Genomic DNA, 20,756 nt, shown 5'->3' with positions numbered 1-20,756 from the left:
GATTCTAGGCGCTACAGGCTGGAACCGAGCAACCATACAGTCGCTGGTTCGAATCATGCCTTGGGCATGGATGTTGGTGATGTCCTTAGGTTAGTTAGGTTTAATTAGTTCTAAGTTCTAGGCGACTGATGACCTCAGAAGTTAAGTCAGATAGTGCTCAGAGCCATTTGAATCAACTGTTGTATGTGTGTTATAACTTTGTTAACATTCCAGACAATGTTTTCCTCGCATCACTGTCTGACTGTACATATGCAAATCATGGCAGGATGGCAGCCTCAAAACTCTGACCACCAAGTGAAACACAGTGTTATGGTGACACCTGAGAAATGATGTAGGAACAGGGTTGATTTAATCTCATTTTCATAAAAAAAAATCCTCAGACATTTATTATGCAGACTGTCTCATATTACCCTCATTATTAGGTGCTTAAAAGAATATTACGGTAAAGGTGATTCTGAATAAGCAATATTTTCAATAACTTCTAGCATAGCTCAAGCATAGTTTGAGGGAGATGCAGATGAGCTTTGCATCCCAACCTTGTGTTTTCACATATACAACATGAACATTAGAATGCATCTGTGGTTGGAGCAGAGCACTGCATGGGAAATAGTTGGAAAATTACTGTGAAAGAAAATCACAAGTTGTAATCCACTGCACAATGAGATCCCACTTTATGAAAAGTTACAGATGGTCCACTGTAGCAATGGCATTTTGAAGTTATTTACCTCAATTCAAATAGCCAAACAGCTGTTACATAAAAACTGCCATCCAACCTTCCTGTAACACACCTAACCACATTTGTGTGATATGTAGCTCATTGTGCTTAATTTCCATATCACTTTGAATCCATTGGCTATCTACAGTGCACAATATAAAGCCTCATTTAAACCCCATGCCCTTGTCACAGATGGGCCTCAAATCTGTGACTACCAGTCTTTAAATCATCAATAGTAGACTGTGGTTGCGGTGGCAGAAGCAGGTAATGTCCATCTTTGTTCACTGACAGGACATTGCATATAAAAGAATTATATAAAGCTCTTACAATCACGTAATGGAAGCACAGGTCATTGGGTGAAGACTAAAAGAGATGTCTCAGTGATAAGAAGACTAGACTCCCATTTAGGATGAGCAGGGTTAAAAAATGTCAGTCTGGCCATCCTGATTTAGGTTTCCCAAAATCAGTTAAGACAAAAGCCAATACAGTTCCTTTGAAAATGAAATGGCCAGTGTCCATCTCCATCCTTGTTCTATCCAATATTCTGCTCTACAAGTTGACCTCACCATTGAGCCTTAATCTTCCTTCTCTCTTGTTTGGTATGAAACAATTAAGTGAGGAAATGATGAAACTGACAAGTAACCAGACAGCTTGCTGAGACACAAGGAAAATATCAAGATAGCTCATTGATAAATTTTTGAAACATGCCTTTGGCTTTTTTAAAAAATATAATATCTGACTAGAGGTTCAATTGGAGTATCATGAGGGAATAACTTATAAAAAAAAACGGAATGATATATGTGCATTTTAGTTCAAAAATGGTTCAAATGGCTCTGAGCACTCAACATCTTAGGTCATCAGTACCCTAGAACTTAGAACTACTTAAACCTAACTAACCTAAGGACATCACACAACACCCAGCCATCATGAGGCAGAGAAAATCCCTGACCCCGCCGGGAATCGAACCCGGGAATCCAGGCGTGGGAAGCAAGAACGCTATCGCACAACCACGAGATGCGGGCTACATTTTAGTCATTTAATAAATACTGCTCTTGATCCACTCTTCAGATTGTCCAGGTTATGCCTTAATTAAGTCTATATTTTCCTCTACTGAAGAGTATAGAAAAACAATAAAAAAAGTAAAACAAAAAAAAAATATTTTTCTATCCCTGCTCTGAGCTGGTAACAATAAAAGAAAACAAATCCTGATACTTGTATCCAAGTAAACAGAAGAATTTAGGAATAGAATGTAATTTAAAAAATGATACATATGACCAAGAGATTTTGATTTATGATGTTGGCTAAAAATTTTAGGAGTAATTCTACTCACCCCATAATCATGCAGAGAGTTACTGGTTGCTGCAGTCAAACATACCAGAGTGACCACAATAGGATAGATCATTATTTTCCACAGCATGCTTGCTGAAAGCAGAGAAAATACTTTGGTTATCAGCAGCATAAATTGTGGAAATGAGAATGCTACACAATTTATTTCAGCACAATTCTTTATTGAAAGACCACTTCAGTCAAACCTTAAAAGACACAGCTTAGGTTATAGTTGAACAGAGCTGCAAGTGGCTAATAACAAACAGTTTAACTCTTACCCTGTTCACAAAGGTTCATATTACACAATTTCAAAAAAGCAAAAATAGCCTGTTAGTGCCATAATTAGACATAATTGCCCATTTTGCTAATTTAAACAATGTATAAAATTTATTGGTGTCCCCTTGTATGCATGATAAAATGGAGTTATTTTACGTGTTTTGCACTAAGAAAAGTCTGTCACTGAGTTTGCTGAAAGTCAAGGATGTGTGCTTATTTTTTCTCTTTGCTTTCTTACTGGATCGATAAAACATACAAATATTTTTTCCAGTATATATCTCATAAACGTATTAACTACCTCATCAAAATCAATGAACTGAAGTAAATTTGCTCTCTGAAAGAAAGTGTGTAACTGGAGCTTCCACAGCTCCTTGCAGGTAGAGAGCTCCCCCTGGTGCATCAACCATTAAAAACATCAGTGCTCATTACACATCCCTGAAAGGTCTCTTTTTCAGTTGGAATATGAGAACATGATTAATCCATGAATGAATAAATAAATTAATGAGACAGAAATGAAGAGATTTAATCTGTCTACTTATTCAAATGCAAGCAGTAAAATAGTACAGCACTTGTAGAGGAAGGCTTGTCTCCCTCAATAGGTGACACCATCATGTGGTATAAAGAAACATGGCTGTCACTTACATGCAACAAAACACAATCCAAATAGTGTCTGAGACAGAAACCAAGTCAATGCAAAATTTTATTACCACATGAATATTGGATAATGAGAAGAATTGAAATTTTAACACAATACACAGATGGGATACTTTCTTGAAAGAGTCACATACAAGACCTCGTGCAGAAACTAAGTACTACTATCTTCACTACAAGAATAATCTTCACTATCACTGACAATGAACCACAATACATTGTTTTCCTTCAGAAGCCATTATTCAGACAAGTCCTGTCATCCCTGTACATATACACTCTCTTAGTATTTAAATTAGTATTATTTACTCATTGATAAAGAGCTGAACAATTATCTGAAAAATGATTTTCCTTAATAATCATATGAGCAAATTATCCACTATTCTGTAGGTTACATTTAGTATAGACTGGTTACATTGCTGTGAAGTTTGGATGAGAAAATACAGATTTTCAATTCTAAGTTGAAAAGTTACTTTATTGAACACTCCTTTTCATTCCATACTATAATTTATTGGCTGTTTTTTCTTATAATGTGTTATTTATATGTTTCCATTGCCACAGACATTTTGTTGTGTTTCATTAATCTTTACCAGGATTCTGTAAATAATGTACAAATCCTTTCAGTGTTTGGGTAACTCTAGCTGGCATGGTCCCACAGATCTTAGAGAAAAATGTGTTTCATTATTTCATAGATTTTTTATAACATTTTCTTTTCTCTTGAAGTGTTAACTTCTGGTGTGTAGTGTACGTTACATGCCTTTAAAAAAAAACTGTATGTTTTTACTGTACTGTTCGCAGTTTACTTTCCATTCTTGTTCACAGTATTCCATATGAATTAAATAAAACAATATTTTCATCTCAAAAGGTATAGTGCCTCAGGCACTATACAAGGTTTCTAGCTGTTACTGTTCTGTTGCAACCTCATCTTTCTCAGGAGAAAACAGGGTTCAAAGTGTTGTATTCAGATATTTAGGACATAAAGAGCAGGTAAATTACTTATTTACTGAGTCTATTTCATAAATTCTCTCACATTTTTACATTCTAAGTTCCCTCTAATCATTTGACTACAACTATAATCTTAACTGAGCATCTTGTTTTATTGTTCACATTTGACCACATGAGCACATAAGCCATTTCTTAATTATATGTAACAGTAAATGGCTTTTTCAAGATTTGTTCCTGTCTTTTTTAATAATTTTACTGTGACAGACAGGTTTGTACTGGAAGTTAACAATTCCATGGCTTCACACATTTTCTATGAAAAAAAATGAGCTGGTTTAAACCAGCATCCATTAATTAACACCTAGTAATATGCTAGATCACAGGCTTTAGTGTTACATAGCTGCAACACTTGCAGCAACCACAGTTTAATATTTGTACATTGTTTTTAAGTTAGTGTCTTAAATGCTTCTGTTTCCAAGTAAGTAGCAACCAGTTTCTGCCTGTGTTTAATTGAATATCTTGTTTTGTATTTACAGGAGCTAGACCCACATGCAGTTGACTCTGTAGTGTATTTGAATGTCACTATAAGTATCACTGTTGTCACTAGTTCGGAACCAGTAAATGGTAAATAACACCCAGTAGGACACCAGATCCTGTGGCATCAGCACTAACTGGCAGCCATAGTTGTAATAGCCATAATGTAACATTTGGGCAAAGCTTCTAGATTGGGTTTTATTTATACTACTGTTTGTAAGTACGCAGCAACTGTGTTTTGGGTTCATTTCTTTATTTCCTTTTATATTTGTATGAGTTACGATCACAAGTAAATGTGACTATGAATTTGTCATGGGAACTTGGTGGAGGAGCTGATTGTTTTCTATGAACAGCTGGAATGTGCATTCGATACTGTCAACTCATTTCATAAGGTAGAGTGGTAGATTGGTCTCCTGTTATAACAAATGTGGTACAGAGCACTCCAGCTATACCTGTTGATAACATGCTCAACAGAGAACCCTAATCACAAAGTACTCATCTGATGGTGGCTGGCTGGCAGATCTGGAGTTGTAGAGTGGGAAATGTTTAAATGGCAGATGGCTGAACATATTACTCCATATTTATAATGAATCTTATCTTCTACTGATAGTAAGAGAGACCCAATAAGACTTTCCTCTTCTGTACAAGCAGTGGACATTCAGCTGTCTAGGTCTGGGCAGCCACAAAGAGTAAAGAACAGGCTGTTAGTTGAAGGCAGATTGAATGTTTACAGTTTGATAGCTGCTCTTAAGCAAATTCCATACTTCATAAGAGGGGAAGGAATTATAAGAGCATTTGGTGTGTAAAAATTGGACATCTCAGGTGTGATTTAGATTATGGAGGTTTACCTCACACTGGCATCAACAATGTCTATCACCTGCAATGTGAGATCATTTTCAGTTCTCTCTGAAGACTGCCCAAAGGGGTGAAGAAGCATGAGGGCATTACCATACCAAGCTTCAACTGCTTTTGAATGACTGTCAAAAGTGGATACTACTATACCAACGTTTTGTTTGTGCATACACTCACAAATGACAGAAACTGAATTAAACACACTGTGCTGTAAAAGAAGCAGTTATGAGCAGTCTGCTGAAAGCAAATGAGGCACAACATCTGGACAGAATTCTTATTATACTGAACATTGAATATGATCAAGAATCTCTCTCAGTGAATAGTCTCACTTTTTCGAAAAGAGATTATAGATCACTACTGTTTACAAAAGTGGTAGAAGAAAAAAATGAATGTAATAGCAGGTCAATATTGGTAACATATAACAGGTCCTGATCACAGAGCATATTTAAAGATTGAACATTATGATGTTTCTGGAGAAAGAGAAGTTTACCTCATAGAATCTGAATAGTTACAGGAAAGCACTGCAGATGAACTAATACATTCTGCCTTCCTAGATCTCCAAAATGCATTTTACAGTGTTATGTCTTTGTGAGTAATCAAGATATGATCATAAGGAACATCTTCACTGACATGTGATAGAATTGATAAATTCTTGCCAAATAGAACTCTGTACTTAATAATTCAAAGTTCAACAGAAATGAAATGAAGATCAGATTATCCCAAATGAAGTAGATTAGGTCCTCTAATGTTTTCACTGTACATAAACAATTTATCAACTAGCATCACCAGCAGAATTAGATTGTTTTATGATGACACTGTGTCATCACTGGGCAATCCTAAGGAAGTTAAGAAAGACTTGAAAATATTTCCACTTGGTGTAATGAATCATGCCTCTCTTTGAATGCAGATTAATGCAAGGTATTTCCCATAATAAAGAGAGAGACTCTGGCAGTATATGAATACACAGTTAGAGCAGAACATCTGCAGCACATCACATCATTTAAATATTTAAGGTTGATATTAAGAAGCAATATGAAATGCGACAGAAATGTAATCTGTAGCAGAAAAGGCCATTCAGCTTTCAATGTACTGTAGTATTTCTGGGAAAACGTAGAGTATTTACAGAGAAAATTGGATAGAAGATGCATGTGTGACCAGGTACCAGTACTGCTGTAGATTCTGGAATGTTTGTCAAGTAAGTATGGCAGCAGACATCAAATTAATTCAGTGCTGCACTGCTGGAATTGTATCATATTGGTATAGCTAATACAAACATTCATTCCTGGAGAATTGAAATGGAAATCTTTAGAATGCAAGAAATGTTTTTCTCATAAAACCTAGTTAGGTAAATTTAGAAAACTGGAATTCAGAGAAAACTTTTCAGTCATTCTGATCCTATCATTTTGTCTTGCATATCAATCTTGAAATAAAGATAGGACAAATTAGGGTACATCCAGAGGCCTGCAGACACTCATGCATCTCTCACTATATATATAAATAAAATGAATATAAAATTACATATTTAGACACAAAGTAGTCTTTTTTTATATATAACATTTTCTTTAAACCATTGCCCAAAATAAAGAGATGGAGTCATGAAGTTTTTCATTCATTCAGTCATTTATGCACACATTGTGTTCTGTAAATCTCATGACAAAGGAGAACCTTTGCATATGTGACTTCCATCAAATTGTACATTAACAGGTAGAAGAAGTCATTGTAGACTTTTGCTATACAGTGTACTAACCACAAATTATGACTACTGGTATTCTCCTCATGCTGATAATTATGCATGTAAATATGGTATAGTCTCGTAGAATGTAAATTCTTTTTTACAGGAAAAGGTAACTTGATAGTAGAAGTATTGAGTTGCCAACAGGCACACAAGCAAGACTGAAAACTTCCCTCCCCACCACCACACACACACAACATTGTGCCCTCAGAATCTACAGTGTACTGTGTATTGTGCCAGCATAATGTAGCGATACGAGTGTGTGTGTGTGTGTGTGTGTGTGTGTGTGTGTGTGTGTGTGTGTTATTCAGTTAGTTATTACCTTTACTTGTGAGTTATTTACACACATTCACATATATTATGAGAAAAATAGCTACACTGAAAAGTCAGTTCTCCTCCTCATCTACTACTGAGCTGTTGCTTATACTTAATTCTTGCAACAAATCATTTATACATCTATACACACACACCACCATCAGTTTATATGTGGGCAATATCAAGATTTATTTACTATAACTATTAATGTTACATGGAAGAGTTGAAATATTTTGATAAATTGTAAAAGTGGCTAATAAAGTAGTCCTATACTCTGTTCTTAAATATTTTGATACTATCAAGTTGCAGCCTGATGTCTGTCAGTATCATGTTAAGAGTTTTGCACCAGAATACAGAATGCTGTTCTGATTCATAGATAGTGATACATAGTCTACTTAGAAATTGTTTTTATTTTTGGTATTGTGGTTGTGTGAAATGTAGACCACATGGAAATGATTTTACTTATAGTGTTGTGAGTTTGATGGAGTGCTTTATTATTGACATTTACTGATCATGGTTGGCTACACCATTTATTGGGCTCACATATTTTTTGCAAAAGACTTTTGAAGTAGCAGTAACCTATAAATTGACGTTATGCTATATCCTACATGTGTTTGGAATTCTACTGTAAGGGTAAAAGCAATGTTGGACAGAAACACTCAGAATATCAGATCCATTCAAGGCAACCCAATTTTGAGTACTTGACACAATTTATAATTTCAAACAAATCTTTTTATTACCCTAGTTGCTCAAAGATGTATTTCTACACTGTCAGAAACAATATTTTGATGTGAAACAAATACTAACAAAGAGATAAAGGGGCTGGCCAGTACTTACCTCAGCTCAGTACAGCTGATAGAAACACAAAAAACAACCGAAAGTTTAAGTTCCTAGCTTTCGGAATACATGTTCCTTCATCAGGGAGGAGACAGGGGAAAGAAAGGGAAGAAGGGGAAGTGGATTTAGTTACTCACAACTCAGGTTATGAAGCAACAGGGAAAGGAAAACAGGGTGGGTAGCAAGGATGGAGGCATGGTTGTCAGAGGGAAGCCAAAGATATTCTACTGTAGGTACTGTGCCAGCTTCAAACCAAAGAGGATGCATACAGAAGTAAAGAGGTATAGAGTATAAAGATGTAGGATGAAAAGATGCATGAATGGCTAAAGAGGAAAGGGAAAGAGGAGAAGACTGAAAAGTAAATGGGAGTGAGGTTGTTTAACATAGGTTCAGTCCAGGAGGATGAAAGGATGTGCTGGAGTGCAAGTTCCCATCTCCGCAGTTCAGAGGGACTGGTGTTGGGTGGGAGAAGCCAAATAGCACATACAGTGTAGCAGGTTCCTAGGTCCCTAGAATTGTGCTGGAGGGCATGCTCTGCTACTGGGTATTGGACATCTCCTAAGCGGACAGTTCGTCTGTGTCTGTTCATGCGCTCAGCCAGTTTAGTTGTTGTCATACCAATGTAAAAGGCTGTGCAGTGCAGGCATGTCAGCTGATAAATGACATGTGTAGTTTCACATGTGGCCCTGCCTTGAATTGTGTATGTTTTACCAGTAGCGGGGCTGGAGTAGGTGGTTGTGGGGGGATGCGTGGGGCAGGTTTTGCAGCGGGGTCGGTTACAGGGGTAGGAACCCCTGGGTAGAGAAGGTAGTCTGTGAATATTGTAGGATTTAACAAGGATGTTACGGAGGTTAGGGGGACGACGAAAGGCAACTCTGGGTGATGTGGGGAGAATTTTGTCAAGGGATGATCTCATTTCAGGGGTTGACCTGAGAAAGTCATATCCCTGGTGGAGAAATTTATTGATGTATTCGGGGCCAGGATAATATTGGGTGACAAGGGGGATGCATCTGTGTGGTCTGAGGGTAGGAATATTGTTGTTGGACGGGGAAGAATGTATTGCTCGGGAGATCTGTTTGTGGACAAGGTCTGCAGGATAGTTGCGGGAGAGGAAAGCACTGGTCAGGTTATTGGTGTAATTGTTGAGGGATTTGTCACTGGAGCAGATACATTTGCCACGAATACCTAGGCTGTAGGGAAGGAAGTGTTTGATGTGGAATGGAAGGCAGCTATCAAAGTGAAGGTACTTTTGTTTGTTTGTGGGTTTGATATGGACAGAGGAGTGGATGTGAGCTTCAACAAGATGAATATCAACATACAGGAACGTGGCTTGGGTTTTGGAGAAGGACCAGGTGAAATTCAGATTCGAAAAGGAGTTGAGGTTATGGAGGAAATTAAGGAGTGTTTCTTCACCATGAGTCCAGACCACAAAGATGTCATCTCTAAACCTATACCAGGCAAGGGGAAGCGGCTGTTGGGTCTTCAGGAAAGATTCCTCCATACGGCCCATGAAGAGGTTGGCATAGGACGGAGCCATCCTGGTTCCCATGGCAGTTCCCCTGATTTGTTTGTAGGTCTGGCCTTCAAAAGTGAAGTAATTATGGGTGAGGATGAAGTTGGTAAATGTGATAAGGAACGAGGTTTTTGGAAGATCTTCGGGTGGGCGTTGGGAGAGGTAGTGCTCAAGGGCAGAGAGACCATGGGCGTGTGGGATGTTTGTGTAAAGGGATGTAGCATCTGTTTTGACAAGAAAGGTTTCAGGTGGGAGAGGAGTGGAAATGGATTTGAGGCATTCTAGGAAGTGGTTTGTGTCCTTGATGTAGGATGGGAGTCTGCGGGTGATAGGTTGGAGGTGTTGGTCTACCAGAGCTGAGATACGTTCTGTTGGGGCTTTGAAGCCTGCTACAATGGGACGGCCAGGATGGTTCTCTTTGTGGATTTTGGGTAATAGGTAGAAGGTAGGGGTACGTGGCTCAGGTGGAGTGAGTAAGTCTATGGAAGCCATTGTGAGGCCTTGTGAGGGACCTTGGATTTTTAGAATTTTCTGCAGCTCAGTCTGGATGGAGAGAATGGGATCCTGGGTAACAGCTTTGTAGGCTGAGGTGTCGGAGAGTTGACGCAGTCCTTCTGCCACATACTCCACATGGTCAAGTACCACAGTTGTGTAGCCTTTATCCGCTGGAAGGATTACAATAGAGTGGTCTGTTTTCAGCTGCTTAATGGCATGGGATTCAGCTGGGGTGATGTTGGGGGTTGTCAGGATGTTCTTCAAGAAGGACTGGGAGGCAACACTGGATGTGAGGAATTTCTGAAATGTCTGCAAGGGATGGTTTTGGGGGAGTAGAGGAGGATCCCTTTGAGAAGGCGATCAGAACTGTTCTAGACAAAGTTCAACACTGGGTCTAGTATTTGGGGACTGTGTTTGGGTAGTGAAGTGATATTTCCAGTTGAGGTTCCGGGTGAATGAGAGGAGATCTTTAACCAGGGCAGTGTGGTTGAATTTAGGTGTGGGGCTAAAGGTTAAGCCTTTTGATAGAACAGATGTCACTGGAGGAGAGAGGGATCTGGATGAGAGGTTTAGAACTGAATTGGGATTGGTGATATGTGGCATTTGACTGTGGTTATAGTTGAGATTTGGTGTGTGTGGGGTATGTGCTGGGATGGGGAGATTGAGTAGGGTGGCTAGGCTAGGTTTGTTGGCTATAAGGGGGGTTTGTTGACGGTTCTGTTGTGGTTGGTGTTTGTGAGGGAGAGGGACCCCACTTCTTAGGTGTTGCACTAGCAATGTGGATAATTTTTTTCAGGTGGTGCGTGGCATGGGACTCAAGCTTCCGGCTGGCTTCTAGGATGATGTTCCTGAGTGTGTTCTCCAAGCAAGGGTTTGAGAGGTGCAGGACTTTGAAGAGAGTTAGGAGCTGTTGGGAGTGGTGGTTACATGAAGCAGTGTAGAGATTCAGGACAAGTTGGGTAAGGGCTAAGGATTGAAGATTCTGGAAGTCCAGGAAAGATTGGTGGAAGGAGGAATTGCACCCAGAGATGGGAACTTTTAAGGTAAGTCCTTTAGGGGTAATTCCAAAGGTTAAGCAGGAACGGAGGAAAAGTATTTGGGATTGCAGTTTGGCTACAGTAAATGCATGTTTCCGGAATGAATGTAAATAATGTGGTATAGGATTAGGGTACATGGTGGATAACTGGTGGGTAGGGAAATTAAATAACTAAAGTTAAAATAGTAATCATAAGAAGGAATAAAACACGGAAGGAAGGGCGAGAAAGAAAGAAATTGTGTTGATAATGTTAAATATCAAAGAAAGACCACCAAATAATAAAAATACGGAAAAAGTTGACCAGACCAAGCGAGTATGTCCACATCAGGGGAAAAAGAACACACGCTGCTCAAAAACATAGATAGCGAGTAGCGGAAAAAAGATCGCGCGTGCCGCAAAAAAGATCGCGCGTGCTGCAAAAAAGTTCGCGGGTGGCGCAGAAATTATCCAGAAAATGTTTCCTGTGGCAGAGAAAGACAGCCAATGGCACATAAATATCACCAGCAACACGAAATCGACGGAATTGGATGATACTGGTAGGTGTGGAAGAGATTGTTGGCAGTGATTGTTGGCTGGAAAACAGCGAATAACGAACGCTTTAAACTATGGAATGTTAAATAAATAAATCAATAAATAGAAAAAGAGAAGTGGACTATAAACGGAACAAGACAATATGAGGCAAATGAAACTAGCACAGTTGGTGACGTATATATATATATATATATATATATATATATATATATATATATATATATATATATAACACTGAAGAAGAGAAAGTGTTTAGATGACAGATGTAAGTGATAGCTAACAAAAGGGACAAAACAATGAAGAATGTGGACCATATAGGTGATCTAACTAATTAATGGAAAATCTCATATAAAGCTGTGAAACAAATACTAACAAAGAGATAGAGGTTGTTTTTTGTGTGTCTATTGGCTGTACTGAGCTGAGATAAGTACTGGCCAGCCCCTCTATCTCTTTGTTAGTATTTGTTTCACATCTTTATATGAGATTTTCCATTAATTAGTTAGAAAGAATATTTTGTTTATCTGAAAGTCAATTAGTGAAGAAAAGCACTCAAAGAGCCACTCAAGGTAGTACTCATCTATGTCCATCACCTGGCGTTTTATTACACTTTTGCTTCTGTAGCAATTCCTCCTTTGTGTAATGATGCCTACAGCAAAGTGATGCTACCTTAACCCGTCTAGACTGATATTTAAATTTCTGGGACTCCCAAATGATTTTCTATTATGCACAGCACATCTGTGGAAATACTTTTAGATTTGTCAGTTTCCTGCAATGACGAGAAATTCAGCCTTCTCATATGGCTTGTACATTTAGAATGAATCTCCAAACATTACATTATTTCTGTAGGGATTACTGATAACCTACATACCTGGAGACAACAAAAGAAATAGAATTATGCATGATTATCACTGTTCTCTGATACAGAAATTGGTTCCCTGTGATGTAGAAACATATGGCATATGGTTACTGGTTCTATCAATATATTTACAATAAAGGGGGTTTATTAGATATGAAATGGTTCATAGAAGACGTGTGGAGTCATGTATCAGGCAATGTCAATTCCCTAACACAAGTTCATGGATGTCAACAAAACCTGACTATCTAAGAAAACCTCTTAACAAAGAGAAAATTAGTATTTCGATCACCAGTTCAGTGTTTTGCATTATTGCCTTAATGCTCCTCAACAAGACAGTGGCTATCCATGTGTTTATAAATTTTGCTTGCACTATATTTGTCAAAAAGATCAGTGATCATCCTGAACTATAAATATACAATGGAAAAGTATATGAGGTTTGATTAAAAAACAACTGGACAGGTTTTTTAACAGACAAACAGCACTGGCTTCCTGAAAGTGAAATTTTCACTGAAACAAGCAAGATTTGATACAACGTAACATGTTCACTCTTTATTCCTACTACTTGTTCACCTGCTGCCCACCTCATCAATCAGACAGTGGCCTTTGTCTGTATCAGAGAGAGTACCCACAGCTCATCAAAAACTGCTTAGTGTTTTTCAAGAGCAATGGATAAATTTGAAATTTTTCAGTGAAACTTGGAAAGTCTACCTCAGAGGGCCATTCTTTATTGAAACAAGTGTACAGTGACCAATGTCTTTCATTTAGTCATATTTTTTGAATAGTGTAAGTGATACAAAGAGAGCAAGAAGAGAATGACAACAAGCTACAGCCACGGTGACCCTCAACATCAACAACAGATGGAAACATTGAAAAAATGTATATTTAGTCCAGTTGCATATTCATGCAGTTTCTGATATTGTAAAAATTGCCCCAAAAAAGTCAATAAGAACAAAACAACCTGAGTTGTAGGAAGACAATTCATGGATTCTGCCTTAGAACAATGCCCTGGCCTATACTGTATTGGATGTAAAGTCATTTCTCTCTAAGCATGAGATCCTTTGCTTGGAACATCCACCCTACTTACTCAGTCTTTCGCTGTAGGACTTTATTCTGTTTCTGAAAGTGAAATATGCTCTGAACAAACAAGATTTGAGACAGTTAAAGCTGTGGAAGACAAAGCAACTGAGATCATCAACATGCATTCAGAACATAAATTCAAACACTATTTTGAGGAGAGGAAAAACAACATAGAGTGGTGTAAGGATCATGTAGGGGAGTATTTTGAAGGGGAAGAAGCAAAAATAAAGTTTGTTATATACCTGATCTAGTTATTTTTAACTAAACTCATATGTTGAAATGTAGATCATGAAGTTTAAGTAGATGGGAAACCTGTTACATGCAAAAACACACATCAAGAACATTCTCACCTGACTCATGTTTCTGCTTCGTGTTAATATGTTAGTTGTATCTGGTAATGCCTCACACCCTCAGATATCTGAAGTAGAATATTCACTATTATACCTACGCAGATGCAAGCTGTTGGTTTCCATAACTTTGAACAATGAGACAGAAACTGCCTATTTTTGTCAGTGCATGTGATGTACTATCTATAAAGATGGAGAATAGGGTACATGGTACCTTTCATTGCTCTGGTTTTTTCCCCAAAGTCTCATAATTTGCTATATACTTTTTCAGTCAGAAAGCTTTTTTGAGATGAAAACTTTAGATATTACTTCATAATGTGACACTATTTGTATGCTGAATAATAAACCAGATGGTTTGTGTCAAGGTTCTTTTTATCAGGCATGTTCTGTATTTTTCTGTGGCTACAAGAGGCCCAATGTTTGCTACTTTTGTTATATGAGATAGAACTGATGAATGAAAATATTTAACAAGGTAAATTGCTCAACTGATTGCATATATTATTATCATTTTATTTAAGATTTTCATTTGATTAGTTATGTTACTAATGATTATTTTGATTACCCTATGAAATGTATAATGTGAATTAAACAGTAAGCATAGTATTTCAGTATGTACTGTCAATCAAATGCATTATTTTGATTACCCTAGGAACTGTATAATGTGAATGAAACAGAAAGAGTAGTATTTCAGTGTGTACTAACAATCAAATGCATTAAGTAACTGTGCTAAAAACAGCTGACTCAGGTATTGCAGAAATGACATGACATCCATCAAAGAATGTACTGTTTTTGCAGCTACTTTAAAAGTCAGAACTAGAAAAGTGTGATTACAGATGCTTACAGGAAGAAGAGAACCATGAAAATAGACCCAGAATGTTTTGTGGCAGATTTTAAGAATGATTTAAACAAGGCAGTGTATACATAATGAATAAACAAGTGGGAGTACTGTAGGATGCAGAATTTCATTGAGACGGAATATAATAGAAGTTCTTCTCATCTGCTTCAGGTGTGGATAAGGAAAGAAAGCAGCTAATAATTACAGACATATAAGTTTCACATAAGCCAATTCCTAGAGTCTTAGAAGGCTAAGTAAATAAACATTGTTTTTAAAATGATTGGCTGTCAGCATAAGCATGTTTGAAATATAGAGTACCAAAATAATCTGAGTAAACATATTAACAGAAAGTCTCTAGGCCAGAATGAGGTCTAAAATCATAATAATATAACTTTTATACTGTATAAACATTACTGTTTTCCAAGGAGAATTACATTATTATTAGGTCAATTGTGACCAAATTCTTTGAAAACCTTCCCAACTGAAATTGTACATAAAGACTTTCCAATTTTAGCATTAAAATTAGATGCAGCTAAATATGTACAACTAGTGCACTGATGATAACGTCTCTGTACAGAATGGTATCAACAAAGGTAAACAGTACATACTCTTTACAACAAGGATTTTCTTAAATCTGAGAGCAGAAATAAAGAAAATGTAATGGGAAAAGGTATGGTTAACATCATGAATTTAGAAGCAAACAAGAAAATGTTCCAGTATGCTATCAGCTCCAAACAAACAGAAAGATTTGGCAGAAGTATTAGTTACAATTGTGCCACTAGCTGGGTACCTTTACAAGCCCACCAAGAAAAAAAAAGAGATTTATGAAGAAATGGAAGTGAACATTTAAATTATAACTTATTTTGTACTCTGTTCTTCTTGAGAAAGGAAATGAAACCTGATAATAAGAAATATAACGAAGTAACAAGTATGGGTTTAGGGAAGAAGACAAGCATTGACAAAAACAGACAATAGCACTAAATGGGAAAAAGCTGAATTACTGACAAGGAGGAAATTTTGAACATCATCAGAAGTAATTATACCAACACAGTGGACAAGTAAATAAATGACTTACAGTTTCTGACCTCCCTAATATTTACAGGGTTCAGATACAATTCTTTCTGAAGTGAAATTGACAGTGGACTATGAAAATGAGACTTGATCTTGTCTGTAGTGGCCTCTCTATTGATATATTGACCCTTTTATGTAAGGAACTCATATACCAGATGTTCACTTACTGCTGTCAGAGTAAAAATCTTATCCAATCATCGAATACATCTAAAATAAACTTATTCGTAAATGGGGACGTGTGCACAACACCAAAAGCTACCATCCTATCAACTTTCTTTCTGCATTGAAAAAAAGTTTAACTGTGGTCCTCTGTTGGTGTGAAACACAGAAATTGAATGAATTTGCTATAGAAAACTTTTCAAAAAAGATTATTACCCATTGCCATAATTTTAAAATGAGAAAACACACTTAATTTACTATACTTTCTATTTTAGACACATTCAAGGACTAGTATAGCTAAATGTGAAATGAAGTAAAAAGAAACTTATCTTGTTGTGTCCTTTTGAATAGTCAGTGGAAAAGTAATTCTGTATTACAGATATTCAGATAATTTAAAAATACGGTGCACAAAATGGTCGGTGCAATGCATGTAACAGGAACAGATAGACACTAGTAATGGAATTTTGTTGGCAAAGAACTCTATTGGAAAATGGTAAAGAAGGCCCTGGATAGGCTTATATGTTGCATAGCATCTTGTGGAGTGACCGAGGGATATCTGAGTAAGGAGAAGCTGCATGCTTCTGAAATGTGCTGCAACAGAAATATATTAAAAATTTCTGCACATAAAGTGTTAGAAATATAGAGGCCTTAAAACAGTAGTCAGTATTAAACGAGAATGAACAAGTCTCAACAAAAGAAGAAAGTGATTGGTGAGACTTCTGCTGCAGCACACAAGAATAATTAGTTTCAGTTCAGTAGTAGTAGTAGTAGTAGTGGGTAATACATGTATGGTCAATCATCAAAACAGAAGGAATTAAAAATGGGACTGTGAATCTGGAGGGCACATGAAATTTATCACATTACTTCAACACTTAATACACTAATGACATAGTTTTAATAATATTTCAATATAATGTAAAAGAGGCATTAAAAGGCAGAAAATAGTGTTAAATATCAGTGGAATAAGCTTATGTGTAGTTTAAACATATAATGAGAGTTGTTTTGCAAATGTAACATGCAATGGAAATATTAAGTAGTACTGTCCTGTTAATGTGTCAGTCACACACAGTGTTGTGGAAGCCTCTGGAGCCTTGTACTCACCAGCTGCTGTGGAAGACAACTAAAGCAGATGTCACAATGGAACTCCCTGAGAAGAGCAGTCTGGAGGTCTTATTCTCTTTTCAGCCAGTACTGACCCAGATGACAGCCTCACAGTGGAGCACAAACTGTGGTGTCACTACAGTCTGGGGACAGGAACAATGAGCTTAAGTGTCTGGTATCTTGCCAACACTTAACTAATGATGCAACTCATCAAGAGCAAATAGTGTGAATTACACACGTCTGGCTTACCTTCAAATTAGCAGTAGCACATACTTGTTAGACAGGCCCTGGAATTATGAGTCACCCCAGCTGAGCTCACAGAGATGTGACATGAAACTTGATGTTCATGACTGTAAGGAGTTGTTTATCAAACAAAAGCCAAAGCTGTCATAAAACAGTGCTGAATATCATTCCATACTTCCATGTTTGACATTAATTTTATGTACTCAAAAATTATGATTTTGTCACTGATCTTAGGTTGTTTATACCATAAATCCAGCATATGTTTTTTTTATTCCACCAATCTACCACATACTCGTTTTAGTCTGTAAACATGAAAAAGGAAAGATATACTGATTTTTGCAGGTACCGGAAGCATGACCACCTGAATGAATCATAGCACACATTGCTGCTAATAACAACAGATGTTGGAAGAAGACAACAGAAAGATCCTTTCCCTTGCCTGGCATACTTCAGCATCAGCATAACTACTCATTGAGACACTGAGGGACTGTACACCATCATAAATGTATGTGAAATGAAGGAAAGTTTTTTTAAGGTCTTTATTTGTTAAGGCTGAAGTGGGCTGTAGATGAAACTTTGTTTATGTGATGCTATTGTGCTGATCATCTAAAATCTAACGTCCACACAATCAAAGTTTGATCTGGAGATATCAAATGCTTGGTCAGGTTTATCTATTGTTGTAGAAGAATTCATAATTAAGAAAACTTGTAGTGCATATTAATATCATACACTTGCAGAGCAGCAAAGAGGACAATATTTTTTGCACACAAAAGGCCTGATTTCAATTGAGATCTAGAGAGAAGGGTTTGTGAACATTGGTGACCTGACATTTTTGGACAACCAGTTCATTTACAGCAACACCAAATGCCGCAGCTCTACAGTACGCAAGTCAAAATCAGTGCATATTGATCTGCAATCCCGTTTAAAATGTGTGATACAATTTATTTTGCAGCTTCTGTTTCTGTACTGTTCTGCTGGCGTCATTACATCTGCTCCCCAGTGAGCATGAGAAGAACCTGGCAGTATGGCACTGAATCTCCCAAGATTACATTCAATACCTCCATCATCACCTCCAGCTTTGTTTTGCCGTGCTTGAAAATACTTTGATTAAATTCTTTACTATTTCCATTAGGTACCCTTAAACAAATTTCTTACTCTTCTTGAGTCTGAATACATGCTTCAGCAAATGATAAATTCTTTCATGGTGTTCTTGAGTGCTTCAGGTGGCTTATAAAGTTGATTTGATTTACAATTGGTCCAGTAGATCATACAATTTGCACGGCAAAGCATATCATGATATAGGACAAGTCAGTTTGAGAAATTATGTTAAGATGGTATATGACAAGAGATGACAATAATGGCACATAACTCACATAGCAGAATACATATAGGATATATAGACAAACTATAATAAAGGTGGTGTGTGATGAGAGATGATGGTGGTGCATACTGCACATAGCAGAATACATATAAGAGATACAGACAGAATATGAGTAACAAACAGTAATTAAATTATCTTACTAAGTAGAAATATCTACAAGTGAATGAATATACAGCTTATTACAAGTAATTAAAATATTGTGGTACAAAGTTCACATAGCAGAATACATATATGAGATACAGACAGAATATAGATAAGATACAATAATTACATTATCTTAGTAAGTAGAAACATCTACAACTGAATAAACAGCTTATTGCAACTAATTTAAATTTTGTTTCCAGAAATTCATGTATGTAACAGAAACAGTGATTTAGTAGCAATTCCTTTAATTTAATTCTCATTATTTTTGGGTTTTTGCTTGTTTTTGTGTCTGTTGGGAGGTGGTTGTGTATTTTAATTCCCATGGATTTAACCCCATACGCATATAATTTTGTGTTGCGGGCTATAATTTGTAACTGTGTTTTTTCTGGTGTCATGTGTGTGGCAGTCTGCATTTCTGTCAAGGGTGTCCAAGTGCTGTACTGTAAAATAAGCTAGTTCCAATATATAGAGGCATGGCAAATGCAGGATTTTTAGTTGTTGAAATTGTGGTTTACAGTGTTCAGTTCTTTTTTACATTTAATTATTCTTACTACTTGTTTTTGTAACTTGAAAATTGTGAGAGAATCAGAGCTCTTTCCCCAGAAGATTAGTCCATAGCTCAAGACAGACTCAAACAGGGCATGGTACACCAGCTTCAAGGTATCTACACTGCCTCTGTCTTTCAATGATAGTAATAGGTAGCACGTTTTACTAAGCTTTTGTGACAATGTCTTAATATGTGTTTTCCAATTTAGTGTGTTACTGATGGTAAGTCCAAGAAATTTGGTGTCGTGCCTGTTCGTAATGTCATATTTGCCAATAACTATAACTGCATTGAAAGGGGTTAATTTTGTCTAGTATGGAAGTTCATACTTCAGTTTTTTGAATATTTATGACTAGTTTATTTGCTTCAAACCACGATTGTAAATAACAAGTAGTTTCATTAACTGCATCTTGCAATGTGTCACCTCTACTGGTTATCAGGATATTTGAGTTGTCTGCATACAGAAAGGATCTGGCATTTGGTATGTGTTCTGGGAGATCTTTTATGAACAATATGAAAAGAACAGGACCAAGGACAGATCCCTGAGGGACGCCATTTGTTGTATGTAGTATATCTGAGCTGCAGTGCCTGAATGTCTCTGATTTTCCTTCTTTGACTAAGGTAGCTATGGAACCAATTGTGCGTTACACCCTCTACTCTCATACTTCTGGAGTTTCATAAGCAGTAGCTTGTGGTCGACCATGTCAAAGGCCTTGGACTGATCAAGAAATATACTGACAGCAGGTTGTTTATGGTCAACGAAACTTGAGCACTTTTCTAGAAATGCATACAGAGCATGTGTGATGGACCTATTTTTCCGAAATCTGTATTCGGAAGATGTGATTATGTTGTTAGAATTTAAACATATTTCTAAACTAGTTAACATACAGTATTCAAATATTTTTGAGAAGGCAGAAAGTATAGCAACTGGCATGTAGTTTGTCATGTCCGTTTTCTCTTCCTTTTTGTAGAGAGGTATAATTTTAGCAAGTTTTAGCTGGCTTGAAAATGTTCCCTCTAGAAATGAGGTATTTATGATATTTGACAGGGGTCCACTGATGTAATTTGAGCACTTATGAAGTAAGAAGCAGGGTATCAGATCATGCCCTGTAGAATATAAAGATGGCTTCATGCTCAATCCTCAATCATTAGGGCAGATCGGTGTTCTGAGAGAGATGTTAAAGAATTAGTTCTATCAACTTGCTTCAAATTAAAAGACTTTTCGCATGTCCTCTCTACGGTCATT

General features: G+C 37.0%; 1 protein-coding gene across 2 annotated transcripts in view; it reads right to left on the bottom strand.

The window, feature by feature from the left end:
- The window catches only part of LOC126269625 (aminopeptidase Ey-like), a 216,498-nt gene extending 199,136 nt beyond the window's left edge, over positions 1 to 17,362 (bottom strand). Inside the window, exons 1-2 of one of the 2 annotated variants that reach the window (XM_049974006.1) lie at positions 17,199 to 17,362; positions 2,046 to 2,137 (exon numbers count right to left, since the gene is read on the bottom strand). In XM_049974006.1, the coding sequence (XP_049829963.1) occupies positions 2,046 to 2,132 (87 nt within the window). In that variant the 5' untranslated portion in view covers positions 2,133 to 2,137; positions 17,199 to 17,362. The remainder of the gene's footprint in view (positions 1 to 2,045; positions 2,138 to 17,198) is intronic. The other variant, XM_049974007.1, reaches the window with a different exon arrangement.
- Positions 17,363 to 20,756: the final 3,394 nt, after the last annotated feature.

The sequence above is a fragment of the Schistocerca gregaria genome, chromosome 1 (assembly GCF_023897955.1).
Source record: "Schistocerca gregaria isolate iqSchGreg1 chromosome 1, iqSchGreg1.2, whole genome shotgun sequence".
NCBI lineage: Eukaryota > Metazoa > Arthropoda > Insecta > Orthoptera > Acrididae > Schistocerca > Schistocerca gregaria.
The sequence above is the reverse complement of the archived record's forward strand: the minus strand, read 5'-3'. Positions and strand labels throughout refer to the sequence as shown.